At 40.9% G+C, this 15,343-nt stretch overlaps 2 protein-coding genes across 2 annotated transcripts; both read right to left on the reverse strand.

Annotated features, from left to right (window-relative positions):
- Positions 1-1,542: 1,542 nt before the first annotated feature.
- LOC137940739 (uncharacterized) lies at positions 1,543-2,139 on the reverse strand. Its single transcript, XM_068785872.1, has 2 exons — positions 1,744-2,139; positions 1,543-1,641 (listed from the first exon to the last, which is right to left on the reverse strand). Exons 1-2 carry the CDS (start codon positions 2,137-2,139, stop codon positions 1,543-1,545), a joined length of 495 nt encoding a protein of 164 aa, XP_068641973.1.
- A 988-nt stretch (positions 2,140-3,127) lies between these two features.
- LOC137940740 (coniferyl alcohol acyltransferase-like) lies at positions 3,128-13,300 on the reverse strand. Its single transcript, XM_068785873.1, has 3 exons — positions 12,905-13,300; positions 11,487-12,423; positions 3,128-3,210 (listed from the first exon to the last, which is right to left on the reverse strand). The coding sequence occupies exons 1-3, from the start codon at positions 13,298-13,300 to the stop codon at positions 3,128-3,130; spliced, it is 1,416 nt and encodes a 471-aa protein (XP_068641974.1).
- Between the last annotated feature and the right edge of the window lie 2,043 nt (positions 13,301-15,343).

Consider the following 15,343-nt stretch of genomic DNA (forward strand, 5'->3'; position numbering starts at 1 on the left):
GCTTGGCCTCGACCTCCTCTCCTCTCACCCTCTCACCGCCGCTCAGCCTCGGCCTCCTCTGGCCTTGCCCTCTCTCCTCTTGCTGCAGTCACTCAGCCTTGACCTCCTCTTCCCCCCCCCCCCCCCCCCCCCCCCTCGCAGTGCCTGCTCAGATCTCGCCCTCGACGCCCCCCTCTCAATTAAAAAATTAAAAAATATTTTAAATCGATAATAAAATATATTAAATTAGTAAGAGTAAGTTTTTTTAATTAATTATATATTTATTATATTTTTAATTATTTTAAATACAAGGTAATAATAAAATTGAAAAAAACGTATTGATAAATTTGATTTTTAAACTCAAAACTAAAAAATTCAAATTTTTTTTATTAAAATAATTTTTAAATTGATAATAAAAAAGTGTTAAAATGGTAAGAGTAAGATTTTTATAACTTATTATTTTAAATATAAGGTAATAAAAAGTGCACCGGTACATTTATTTTTTAAACTCAAGTAAAATTTTCATATTTTTTCAGTTAATAAATATTTTTAATTGATAATAAAAGGTGTAGTAAGATTTTTAATTAACTAATATATATTTTTAATAATTTCTTATTTTGTAAATAATGTGATAAAAATTATACAAATAAATTATATTTTTAAACTCTAAAATAATTTTTTGGCTTCGAGACATAAAATTTATTACTTTTCCCAAAGATAAATATTTAATATTGTAGATATTAGATAATAAAAAATATATCTGATTTTTTTATGTCAGCTTACGTGGCAGATGACGTAGTAAAATAATAACGTGGCAGACAACGTGTCGATCTATGTTTACTGAACTGATGACGTGGCGACACATAAACAGTCAAAGCTTACATGTCGCTTTTGACTACACACATAAGTATTTGACCGGTCAAAGTTGGATCATTTTAGAAATATTTTGATGACGTTGGTATTTTTGAAAATATTTTATTTTAAATGGTTATTTAAGGGAAATTCCCTAACTGGAATCAGTACTTTTAAACTTGTTTGTAGATACAGATAAAACACAAATGATTTTTTTCGCAGAGATAAAGCATTGTAGTAAAGGTTTTTACAACCTGGAGCGGACTGGCTGGTTGAACCAGCACTGGTTCCTCTCTCGGGTGTCTGTTATTTAAGACCCGGATATGGGTCTAGCCTGAATACTTCTCCTATGACAACACAGACATAGGGTCAGAGAAAACAGGGAGGAGAGGGGTGCGGCGGCGACAAGTGCTCGACGAACAACTCCCTTCATCTCTGCGGAGAATTGGCTCTGTGGAAAATATTAAATGATGTGGTATAACAGAAATAACATGTGACATTTATCTGATGAGAAAATCTTAAACTTCAGGAATTTAATCGTGTATGTTAAAAATTTATGGTTACAAATCATCTATATCCTCTCCCTCAAATTTGATCGGGGCCATGACTATGGATGCGCTCCCCGTTCCGGCGTCAACTAAGATTATTACAGACCACACATTCGCCTCCAAATTACAGAGATAGATACCCACATCTTATGGCCATCCTTCATCACAATTTCGACCGTGGGCTCCGCTGGTTACTACCGGAAACATCGTCTTCTTCACCCTTACTTGCACCCATCGCCTCCTCCTCCGCATCCTCCATCATCTGCGACACTAACAGAAATAGTTGTAATACATATATTTACTTCAGTTATTGAATAAACTACCACCTAGATCATCCCTATAATACATATTCACTAATTAGAACCTTTGCAGTTTGCTGCGGGGAAAGGGAAGGCAGGATCTCTGTCAGATGGTTTTTGATACGCTGCAAGGCATCCTTGGTCAATCCCTGCGCGGCATTCGCCACGTCCCTGATCACGGACTCGACGAAGTGCCGGACGTTTTCTAGAGCTTCAGCCGGGACCGGAGCCGCCGACAGCTTACCCATGAGTTTGTCTTTTATGAGCGTCAGGTTCCTCTTTATGTCCGCCGCTACCACCCTTGAAGCTTCCAGCACCGGCTTCAGCCCCTTGTTGCCACCGTTGTTCTCGTCGTTGCGCTGCAGAGACGGCTGGGTGTTGAGTCGCTCCCCCTGACCCACATCGTTGGGTATCTTTTCGATCGAATCCGAAGTTGCGACAGTGCTCGTCTCCCTTCTCATAGAGCCGATTCCGGTTTTGAATTCTGATTTGTAAGCGGCGTTCAGAAGGACCGATCGATAGCAGCAATTGCAGTTGCAGAGCGGCGTCAGGCGGTTTCTGGATGATTTTTTAAGTCGAAGCAGGCTAGAGTAGACGTTTGTCGAGACAAAGCTTTTCTATCTAAATGAAACGTGGCAATGAGACCCATCCAGGTGTCTATCGAGCTTGGCTTGTTTTAATGAACCTTATTTATCGAGCTCTAAGAAAAAATGTGCAATCAACAATGGACACTTCCTCAAATTATTTGAAATAGAGTTTTTTTTTTTATAATTTTCTTTATTTATTATTTAAATGGAATTATGAATGTTTGCCTTATTTAAATAGACTAGTTGCATTCGTTCTAGTCTCATTTTATAAGCTGTTTCACATCAAAATTGTTTCTTGTCGGTCATTTCCCTCGGTGGGACCCACCAGAAGGTTCATTGAACGTCTTCCTGATGTTCGTGGTGCTGTTACCGACACACGGACGAGACCGGGCGACGGGAGGAGCAGTCATAATGTGTGGACAATCTCTTGTTAAGCTCGACTGCCAGCGTCCCATCCGACTCGCTCCCGCGTCGGGTCAGCGACGAGGAGTCGCCCCCGCCTCTCCAACCAGTCGACTCCGCGACTACCCGCATCCCGTCCGCGTTGCCTCCGCCTCACAGTTTCGACCGCGGGCTCCGCTGGTACCACGTCCCTGATCACGGACGCTACGAAGTGCCGGACGTTTTCTAGAGCTTCAGCAGGGACGGGAGCCGCCAACAGCTTATCCATGAGTTTGTCTTTGACGAGCGTCAGGTTCCTCTTCATGTCGGCCGCCACCAACGGGAAGCTTCCAGCACTGGCTTCAGAGACGGCTGGATGTTGAGTCGGACGGCGTGTTTCGGAGCGTACAGCACCCCTGACCCGCATAGTTGGGTATCTTTTCGATCGAATCCGAAGTTGCGGCAGTGCTCGTGTCCCTTCTCATAGAGCCGATTCCGGTTTTGAATTCTGATTTGAATGTAGCGTTCGGAAGGACCGATCGATACCAGCACTTGCAGTTGCAGAGCGGCGTCAAGCAGTTTCTGGGTGCTTTTTTAAGTCGACGCAGGATAGAGTAGAGGAGGAATTTATTACCCTCTGAATGTTCGACGGAAACAACCAGTGTGATCACACACAGCCTTCCACAATGATAGATGGGATTTACTTGGTAGAGCATAATTCGATTTAAAAGTAATTAAATTACACAATCATATGAACCAATATGTACCTCTTTTCGGCTATATGCCCAGGTGATTAACTGATTTCATTAACGTCCAGCCATCCTGACCGGAGTGGAGAAAGGAATTACAGAAGCAGGCAGTCTCACAAATCTCTGAAGCCGGTCCAATCCTGTTGAAGATCCTAACTTAACAGGTCTTACGATCCGAAATTAACCGGTCATGATCCGACAATAACGGATCTGTAATTTTAATTTCAAACGGGATTCGTTCTCTTGTATGTAAACATATTCTGAATGTATTTTCAATATCGGAAATAAAGAATTTTACATGGTATCAGAGCGACAATCTTGAGATCACTCTTTCTATTTTTTTTTTCGTCTGTCTCATTGCCGCTTCCGATTCCAGTGACGTTTCCGTCGAGGTCCAAACCCTCGTTCGACGGACGAAGATAAACCTGCGTCGATCGACAAGAGACACAACAAGAGCTCTTTTATTCTCCACCAAATGTCTCCCAGATCCGGCCACTGCGTCGTCCCCGCCACCGCCTTCCGGCCTTTCTCTGTCGCAGGCGACGCTCGCAAACCGCTCTCCGACGTCTTGCGCATCCCGCTACTGCGCCTTCTGACAGCCGGTTTATTTTTCCTCGCTCTCTGTCTGCAGAGACGAGAAGAAGAAATATTTACAGCACCACCCTAGGTCTTGATGCGTTGAATTAAATCAACGTTTTATCTATGGTCCGAGCCAAAGCCAAAATCAGTCGAAATATTGAGCCGAGCCAAAATCATTTAAGGAGATATACTGAGCCGAGCCGAGCAGAGCTGATATATTGAGCCGAGCCAAGCTAAGCCAGTTTTTTGCCGAGTCAACTCGGACCTAAGGAGTCTAGCTCGAAGTCCCGAGCCAAAACCAGAGTCACAGTCTGCGCACATATGACATCCAACTTTACTAATCCGAATCACCTACTGTATCTTCACCATTCAAATCAGCTTGGGTTGGTTTTCGTAACACAACTTCTCACTGAGGATAATTACAACACATGGCGTCATTCCATGACTATGGCCCTTACAGTTAAAAATAAATTTGGTTTTGTTGATGAATCTTTCCAACGACCAGACAACAATACCAACAATGAATTACAACAATGGGTTCGTTGTGATAACCTTGTCAAAACTTGGTTATTGAGTTCAATCTCTAGAGATATTGTAGCAAGCGTATTTTATTGTGATAGACAACAAACAGTTTGGAATGAGTTGTACGACCGCTTTTCTCTGGTAAACAACGTCTAATTATTTCACATTGAGAATGAAATACATGATTGCGTACAGAATAATAAGTCTGTTAGCTCATATTTTACAAAAATCAAAGGACCGTGGGATGAGAGAGATTCTATTTGCCCTATCTCACATTGTCGTTGTGGCTCTATGAAAGAGGAACTATCCTATCGAGAAACACAGAAAATCATCAAGTTTCTCATTGGATTAAGTGAATCTTTTACTACCGTACGTGGACAAATATTGACAATGGACCATTTGCCTAAGATTGGCAAAGTTTATTCTTTAGTACTCAAACATGAACGATAAAAAGATGTATTTGATAAATGGAGCATCATTCAACCTGAAGCAGTAGCTTTCGCTGTCAAAAATTCATGCAAGAAAGGTGGCTCCTCCACCTATACAAAATATCACAAAGATGGTCACCATGCTGGAAATTGTCGGGCACATTTGAAATGTACTTATTGCAGTTTGAAGGGTCACACTGTTGATTTCTGTCGAAGACTCAAGTTTGCAGAATCCACTAAGCCCACAGAGAAGAAGAACATATCCAACTCCTTTTACTCAGGAACAATGTCAACAAATATTACAAATGCTCAGTCATAACAAGCCATCAATGGTAAATCATGTGGGTAATTCCTCTACTCACGACGAACTTTCAGGTAAAACACTTTACTTCTCCTCTCCCAATAAGCAAGCCACATGGATCCTAGATAGTGGAGCCATTGACCATATTGTTTGCTGTCATACTTTGCTTACGTCTTCGCGAGCTGTTATGAACAGAACAGTGGAATTACCAAATGGTTCTCATGCTAATGTCACACATGTTGGTCAAGTAATTTTCTCTTCTAATTTGGTTCTTCACAATGTTTTATGTGTCCCAATTTTCCAATTAAACCTCATTTCTATCAGTAAGGTTCTTCATCATTCTCTTTGCATCGCCGCGTTCCTTACCCATTTTTGTGCCATACAGAACCTACGCTCGGGGAAGATGATTAAGACGAGAACTGAACGGCAGAGTCTCTACTACCTTGATCGTCCAAAACCATCATCATGTTATTCCGTACATTCTCCATCTGGTATTTGGCATCAACGTCTCGGACATTCATCACATCAAGTATCTGTTTCATTTCCATTTTTGAATAAAAATTCTTGTAGTTCAAACAATTGTCTAGTTTGCCCCTTGGCTAAACAAATTAGATTGTCATTTCCTTTGAGCACAATTTTTAGCACATCATCTTTTGAAAAATTGCATGTTGATATCTGGGGGGGGTTACCATATTGCATCGATTTCTGGGGCCAGATATTTCCTTACTATAGTTGATGACTTTACTAGATGCACATGGATTTATTTGATGCGTCACAAATCTGAAACTCAAACTCACCTAACTAATTTTATTAGTATGGTAGAAACCAAATTTGCTTCCAAGGTGAAAATTGTGCGCAGTGATGATGGCCCTAAATTCACTTTTGCCACTTACTACTTGTCCAAAGGCATTATCCACCAAACCAGTTGTGTTCACACCCCGCAACAAAACGGGATAGTCGAACACAAACATCGACACCTTCTAAACATGGCAAGAACCTTATTTTTTCAAGCACACCTTCCTAAACAATTTTGGGGAGATGCCATTTTAACAGCTGCTTATCTCATAAATCAGACACCTACCCCAGTCTTGCAAGGTAAAACACCTTATGAACAGTTATTTCATATTATCCGCACTTACTCTCATTTACGAGTTTTTGGATATTTATGTTTTGCCTCTTCTCACGCCCACAAACCATCCAAATTTGATGCATGTGCCATCCGTTGTATTTTTCTTGGGTACCCTTATGGACAAAAGGGATATTGGGTTTATGTTCTCCAACTCAATAAAGTATTTATCTCCCGAGATGTTACCTTCTTTGAAAATGAATTCCCTCTTAAACATTTTTTCGCTGCAAATAAGAGTCTCATATTTCTTCCTCCTATAATGTCTGCTATTTATGATGACCCTCTACCAGACATACCTTTATCAAACACACCTCCTCTGTCACCAAATCTTGACATTCCCCATGTTGGTCATACTATTTCCCCCCAAATACCTTCGCCTACTACCATACCACCTCCTACTCGTCGCCCCTTTACCAGGCCCATTAAGTGACCCAGTTTCCTTCAGGATTTTCATGTGGAAGCGACCCTACCGTCATGACCTGAACAATCTTCTACCTCCAACATGGTCACCACATCAGGTACACCTTATGACCTCTCACACGTTCTTTCTTATGCCCGATTATCCCCATCTCATAATGTTTTTACCACTTCATTAACCATTACACAAGAACCAACTAGTTTCTTACGGGCCATGAAGGATCCTAAATGGTGTCAAGCAATGCATGATGAAATTCAAGTCCTCCAGGCTAACCACACATGGACGCTCACATCTCTTCCACCTGGCAAGAAACCCATTGGATATAAATGGGTATACAAAGTCATGCTCAAATCTGATGGCACCGTTGAGCGTTACAAAGCTCGCCTAGTCGCCAAAGGATACAACCAGATTGAAAGACTTTACTATCAAGAGACGTTCGCCCCAGTTGCCAAGCTGGTTACTGTCCGTGTCCTACTCAGTGTTTCTGCTATTTAAGGATGACATATTCATCAACTCGATGTCAACAATGCGTTCTTACACGGTGATCTTGATGAAGATGTCTACATGTCACTACCACCTGGTTTTGGACGAAAGGGGGAGACTCGAATGTGCAAACTAAACAAGTCCATATACGGTTTGAAACAAGCTTCTTGACAGTGGTTTTTGAAGTTTTCCACAACCCTCAAGATTGCTGGGTTTCATCAGTCAAAGGCAGATTATTCTTTATTCGTCCAATCCCACAAAGGCACTTTTACAACAATACTTGTATACGTTGATGACGTAATTTTGGCAGGTAACAATCTGTAACATATTGAAGATGTGAAACAGTTATTATCCAAGCAGTTCAAACTTAAGGATCTTGGTCAGCTCAAGTATTTCTTGGGTATAGAAGTAGCAAGGTCTTCAAAGGGGATTACCCTCTCCCAAAGGAAATATGCATTGGAGATATTATAAGATGCTAGATTTCTAGGAGCAAAACCTACAAGGTTCCCAATGGAGCAAAATTTGGCTTTTACACAATCCGATGGTGAACTCCTAAATGATTCTTCATCATACAGGCGTCTTGTGGAAAGATTGATCTATTTGACCATCACTAGACCAAATATGGTCTATGTTGTACATGTTCTAAGCCAATTTATAGAAAAACCACGTACACCATACCTTGAGACAACACATAGAGTTCTTCAATACCGAAAACAAACTCCAGGACTGGGTATTCTATTATCCTCTACAAGTATACTCCAATTAAATGCATTTTGCGATGCAAATTGGGCTCGTTACAGGGAAACAAGAAGGTCAGTAACAGGGACAATCACCCATTTCGTGGAAAACAAAGAAGCAAACAACGGTGGCTCGATCAACTGCCGAGGTAGAGTATCGTTCCACGGCTACTACATGTTGCGAAATTACCTGGTTGAATTATTTTTTGAAAGACTTGAAAATCATACATACTCAACCAACCATGTTGTATTGTGACAACCAAGCTGCTCTACACATCGCTTCAAATCCGGTCTTTCATGAGCGAACCAAGCACATCGAAATTGATTGTCATTTAGTTCGTGAAAAGATTCAAGCAGGGATGATTAAGACAGCCCACATACGAACCAATGACCAAACTGCAGACTTATTTACTAAGGCATTGAGTTTGTCCCAATTTGAGGCATTACTCGGCAAATTGGGTATCATTAACATATATTCCAACTTGAGGGGGAGTGTTGAAGATCCGAACTTAACGGGTCTTATGATTCGAGATTAACTGGTCATGATCCGACAATAACGGATCTGTAATTTTAATTTCAAACGGGATCTGTTCCCTTATATGTAAACGTATTCTAAATGTATTTTAAATATCGAAAATAAAGAATTTTACAAATCCAGCTATGAGTGGTGTTAAAACACGATCCCACGCCATTAGGTGACGAATATCGGGCTCCTCGTTTTGATCTTTGGATCTTTAGTCTTGAGATATACTAAAATGCAGAATGTTAATCAAGGCGTTAATCCAGGTGCTAAAATCCAATATGTCAATCAGGTGTTGAGGTAGTTAACAAAGGAGAAGAGCATTTCTGAGTCAATATGGGAGACGATCGAAGAGAGTTTAAGAAATCCAATACCATTTCTGTAACCCTTGTCGACCGAAGAAGAAGAGACGAGAGATCCCAACAAAAACCTATCTGCTTTGAGAAGGCCAATTAAAAGAATTTGTTTATGAGATTGATTAGGATCCACCAAAACCTTACCGGATTTTACCAAGTCGGCAGAGGTTCATGTGTTTATCTTCATCCCTTCATGACCAATCGTCTGAAAACCAGGTGACAAAGAATATTTGAAAGAAAGCTCAAAATGTTCCCTATATCGATAGTTGTTGGATTATAAACTTGATCCATAATCCATGATCCAAGCCCAATTTAATGAAGCTTCGTGATTAAGAGTTGAGTTAGCAACTTAAGTCGATTTTTTGAAGATAAGCTCGTTGTGCTGGCAAAAAGATTCGAGAAGAAGCAAGAGAAACAACAACGTGTGTGGCAATGAATTTGCCACGTAATAGAGACTTGAGTGGTGATTATTCACCCTTAATCACTATAAATACTAGTATAACTATGTCAAATAATAAGCAAAAGAAACGAAAATATAGAGAGTTATGCTTTCACTAGACAATCTTTTTCTTCTATTTCTGTGTGCGAAATTACAAAATGTTGCAAAGATGATACAGAGAGAGATAGAGAGGAAAAGAGATCGTCGTATTCCAACATTGGTATTAGATCAAGGTCAAACAACGCTTCCGTTACCAAGCTTCTGGCGAAGATTTCTGGTTATGAAATTCCAGAAATAGAGAAGAGAAGACGCTTTCTAGAATTCCAGTAGCAAGAAAGAGAAGACAACCTCTCTTTCTTTAATTTTTTAGGTTTCTTCCAGTCACATCTAGCTCCTTCTCTCCAAGCTCAGCCATCGGCATTGCGTGCAAACGGCTGGCATGCGACTAGAGAAGACGACTGTAGCGTATCTTCTTCTCTCTTATTTTTCAGGTCCCTCATCCCGACCCCTTTATTTTCGAATCCGTAATTTAGATTCATTAAACGACTATTCCCACGATCAACTAGGTTCAACTCATCGAGTTGACTCAGTACCTGGTAGCAGCATTCTGGTGGCTCGTAGCTACTTGTCCGATGTCCGATCAGGGTGATTTTGGCGGTGTTGGATTCATCTTCTCGAGAGCTTTAATTTGAGAGAGTATAAACTTTGAAACAAATTTCTAAATTTTTCTTTATTAAGAAATATGGAAAATAATGTGACATCCTTCCAAGTTCCGACACTCATTACTACAACTAGAGTATTAAGATGAAGGTTCTTCTTGGAGCACACGATGTCTGAGACATCGTTGAAAAAGGCTTTAGCAAGCCAAAAAAGAGAAGATGCTTTATACTTTAAAAGACAACTTTAAAATATTCAAGAAAGAGAGTCGAGAAATCTCTCTACCTCATCTATCAAGCATTAGATGATGGTTTCAAGTGCAACCTTTGCCAAAGAAGCGTAAAAGAAGTTGCAAACTTCTTACAAAGGAGTCAAGAAGGTGAAGAAGGTATGTCTCCAAGCATTAAGAGGTGAATTCAAATCCTTAAATATAAAAGAATCTGAGTCTAGCAGTTGTTTCTAATCAATTAAAAAAAAGAAATAGTGAAAAGTTAGAAGATGTATAGAGAAGATACTCCACACATCGTCGTAATGATTGAAAACTTGGAAGAAATGACATTCAAGCAAATCATAAGAACATTGCAAGCCTATGAAGAAAAGCACAAAAGGAAGCAAAGACTTCACAAAATTAATGAATCTACTTGGTGTCATAAGATCAAGTTTAAGGGGGGTGTTGGATTACAAGCTTGATCAATGATCCAAACCCAAATCAAGGAAGCTTCGTGATTAAGAGTTGAGTTGGCAACTTAAGTCAATTTCTTGAAGATAAGCTCGTTGTGCTGGCAAGAAGATTGGAGAAGAAGCAAGAGAAACAACAACGTGTGTGACAATGAATTTACCATGCTACAGAGACTTGTATGGTAATTATTCACCCTTAATAAATATAAATACATGTATAACTACATAAAACGATAAGAAGAAGAAACTAAAATACAGAGAGTTATGCTTTCAGTAGATAGTCTTCTTCTTCCGTTTCTGTGTGCGAAACTACATAATGATGCAGAGACGATATAGGATAGAGAGGAAAATAGATCGTCGTATTCCAACAATATCTTCCAGGTTAGATAAAACACCAGGAACCCGTTCCCATGTGATTTTCTTTTCTTTTTCTTTTTTTTTTTCTTTTACGTGAACAGATAATTTCAAATTCCTCACAAGATTCTTAAGGAGAACCCTTGGACCATTTGATTGGAACTTATTATTATAAGAAAAAATGATAATTCTTTAATCTTTGGATAAAAATGCCTTGAACCAGTATTTCGGATCCTTTCGTCAAAGAATCATTATTTATACATGAGTTTATGATTAAATTGTAAAATTTTCTTTTTATTTAATCTTTTTCCTTTTGTGAATCTTCTGAGCATTTTTGTTAAAACGCTATCAAATTCGGTGGGAAGCAAGGTATACAACTATGAACATGCATCATCTATTACTTCAAATCATCAAACAGACGTTCAAACTTGTGAAGAAGAAATCAACACGAAAGTTTCAGACTTCTAAAAAAGTAATTTAGAGCCATCCTCTTGGATGTTGAGATGCTCCGCCGTGAATCGCCGGAAGAAACTACCGGCTTCCGCCTCCAAGAGCCCCAACTGCCCCTTCATCAGGTGGGCGTACACCAGCCAGTCCCCGTTCCCTCTAGCGCTCGGCATGGGCATCACATAGCCCGAATCCCCGCCCCAGGGGAAGTGATATGAACCCATTACCGGCTTCCCCCACCCAAAATCCACCTTCCTCACCGGAAAACTCTGCCCCGACGACATCACGAACGCCGGCCCGTCCTCGCTCCCTTCGCAGTATATCTTGGCCATTGCCGGCTTCGGCCGTTGCTCCTGCACCCAGTCTATCAGCCCCAAGAAGTGTTCTTTGTTAACCGCCTTCTCCAGAAACTCGTGCACCACGTCCGCCGTCCAGCTCAACGGCTTCTCGGTCAGCTCCTTGGCGCTCCCCTCTCCGAAAGGAATCGACAGCACGTTGCCAAAGTAGTTCGACATGGACTCGTCCTCGCTCAGTCTCGTCCGGCCGTCCACCACTATACCCATTTTGCATCTCTTGTGGCTTTCCCGGACGGAAGCCTTGGCGACGACCTGCCAAAGGTAAGCGCTGAGAGACTCGAGCTTGCTCCTCCTGTATCCTCCGGCGCTGGCGGTGGCCTGAAGGTGGGCCAGATCTTCGGCCGTTACGTAATAGATGCGGCTGATGGTGAAGTCAGTTCCCGGCTTGGGAGGCTCCGGTGGAGGAAGGGAGGAAACGGGTACGTACATATCGTTGATGCTGGCGTCGTAGAAGCCAGGATGGCGAGGGTTGAGCATGGAGCAGCGGAAGGAAGGGTGGACGGAGATGGATTTTGATTGCGCCGTCTCTGCCCAAGCGACGAAGAACATGTTTGCAGAGTAAGCGTCGGCGATCCGGTGATCGAATGTGCATCCCACCACTATGCCCCCGCATCGCAGCTCTGTTGCCTGATCATGCAAAATCATCACCAAACATAAAACTAAATCGTTTATAACAAAAAAGCAGAAATCCAAATAATTTTTTTTTGCTGTCCCTAACTTGGATTTTTGTTGCTTATAGTCTATTTGTATGACGATTGGTACGTACAGAGACGTTGACCGCATTTCCGTCATGCTTTAGCCCCACAGTAACCTGCTTTGAAGCCCTTTTCCGCCAATAAAAATGCAAAACCAGAAAAACTTTTGATTCTGTTTTTTTTTTTAACAAAAACTGCTAATGCTTTTATAAATCCGACAGAATTAGTTTGAACACGACAAACAGGAAGAACATAAGGCCTGTCTTTTCCTCCAGTTCACCGGAAGATTTATCCCGTTGGCGGTCTCGAGTCTGAAGTTGAATTGTTAGATGGAATTCACGAGAACGGTGATTCCTTCTCCCTCAATCGACAAAGAACGAAAATGGAACTGTTTGATTACTGTTTAGTTTTACCTGAACGCAGAGCACCCCGTCCTTCTTCTTGGGAACGAGCGTTCCCTCGACGCTCGCGTCCGGATTATACAGGTCGAGCTCCCGGAGCTCGATATCGACGAAAGCTTCAATAAAATCTACTCCGCGGTTATTGCAGAGCAGCTCCGGCTCGCCCTCAGAGTTGGTGACGATCTCGCCAGCGAAGGCGTAGAAAGAGACGAGCACCTGAGCGAGAGACGTTTTGAGAGTGCCAACTACGGAGGAGAAGGAGACATGGGTGAGTTTCGCCGGTTTCTGGTAACAGAAGAAAACCCCGACGTCTATGGGCGGTAGAAGCAAGTCGAGGTTGGATAAAGGCAGCCAGTGGTCTTGCAATGGCAGCATTGCCGCAACCACCTCGTTCTTTTTCAGAGTCATATATGAGTTTCCCACTACCATGATTGTAATCGAAGAAAGAGAGGTCAAACGGAGAGAGTAGACCCCAAAGCTATAACAGCTGAGCAGAGACTGAGAGTTTCGAGAGAGAAAAAGAAGAAGAAGAAGAAAGGAGAAGATTTGGACGGTGATGAGAATGGTAGTGAAGGCTGCAGCTCTGAGCTAGGATTAGAGAGGTGATGAGGGTGCTTTATAGGATTCATTCAGCTGAAAGCTGATACAAAATTACGGTCAATGGCTGAGGTCGTTTGTTCTTTCCGAGTCCAGAGCAGATTAGAATGGATGAATAATTTAGACCTCGGAAAGCTACCTGCCTTCCGTCAGAAGCTCCCAATTGGAGACGATAAAACCAAGACAAGTTCTAAAAAAACATGGCTTCGGCTCTCAGCCCAGCCATGCAGATCGATTGCAGACCAACCCATTCCATGCAATCTTTCATCACATAAATTTCCAAATGTAAACGCAATGAAATCTTAAACAATTGGCCTTAACGGAGACCTCATATTCCAAGAACCATTCGGCAACAGCTTGAGCTTTCTGAAGCCACGTTGAGACAGAATCATGAATGAACGGCTCACTAAATCGCAAGATCTATCAACTCCCATAACAATTAAGTGAGATTATTTACTTGCTTATATTGATTTATAATATTGTCGTTTGTTTATTCAGGTCAATTCGAAGAGGAAACGAATTAAAAAACAACTCATTTGAAAACTAATAGAACTGTTCATAAAGAATCACCAAGGTTAATGTGGTGAATGCGAGTACTGTGTTGAGCGGGTGAGCTAAACCACCTGAGATTTTAGTAAGATGAGTGAAGTACAAGCTCAATTACTATCAAAATAGCCACTGAACGACTCCATTTCTGGGTTTTGCTTTGATGAGGCAAACAATGGGGGATCGTCGTCATCATCCTCTCTCTCTCTCTCTCTCTCTCTCTCAACCACAACGATTGCTCCAGCTCTTCCAGCCTTGCTTGCAGGGAACCTGTTTGTGAAGTGAACCACAACATTCACGACCAAGAACCTTCATTTATGAAAATATATAGCAGAGAAGGTGGAAGCCCAATCTTCCTTTTTACAGTGTTCAAGGGAGATCAGCATGGGAGGTGTTGAGAAACCTGGCTACTCTTTGCATAAGGTTAAACAAATGCTCACGACTTAATTCTTGTTGCATTTTACTATTTGCTTGTCATTTTGTTTATATGCATCACCATTGCTGAGTGAGGAAAGTGGAGTGTCCTCAAAGCACTAAATTTAGGAGCTTCAACCACTACATCAACAGGCAGCCATAGCCTAAGCATCAACTGTTCAAATTCGTCATTTTGTAAATAGTTGAAATGAAAAGCAAATCTGCAATGATGTCGAATAAACAGATTCGTTCTCCTCAAAATCTCTAAAAAAAATTGTGCAATCCCATTATTACTCCCATACCTGCAAACACAATTGCACAACAGTCCTCTTCTCCATCCTGTTGAATCATGGACAAACTTGAATCATATAACTAGTTTTTATTACAAAAGATAGCCACTGAAGAAGATTGCACATGCATTCTGCTCACTCTCATCTCCTAGTTAGCATAGAATAGTTTTATAATTTTCTTTAATAAAAGAAAAAATAAAAAAATATTATAAAATTTTTTGATACAGTGTGTCAAAGTCGATCTATAAACTTCGTTAAAATAAACTTTTCTAGTCAAAACTAATCAAAATTGACCCATATCTTTTGCTACAAGGGTTCAAAGAGATTTTTTTAAAAGTTTCAATGTACAATGTGAATAGGATAGGTCATTGATTTGCAAGAAATTAGGTTGAGTTGTTGGTTTTGTAATACATTAAAAACAAGTTAAACCAACTAAAATAATTTTAAACGACCCAACCACATCATGGATCATTTTAAATAATAAGTGGATTAAAAAATATTTTCAAACTTTAATTAGATAATGAGATTCTAGAAATGAAAAAAATATTCAAGCAGTTTAAAAATTAGGGGTAACACCAAGCTGAACTGATTCATAATTATTTGA

This window comes from Aristolochia californica, unplaced genomic scaffold (assembly GCF_029961685.1).
Source record: "Aristolochia californica isolate CCGP_79_NKW_82.1479 unplaced genomic scaffold, dmAriCali1.0.hap1 SCAF_9, whole genome shotgun sequence".
Lineage (NCBI taxonomy): Eukaryota > Viridiplantae > Streptophyta > Magnoliopsida > Piperales > Aristolochiaceae > Aristolochia > Aristolochia californica.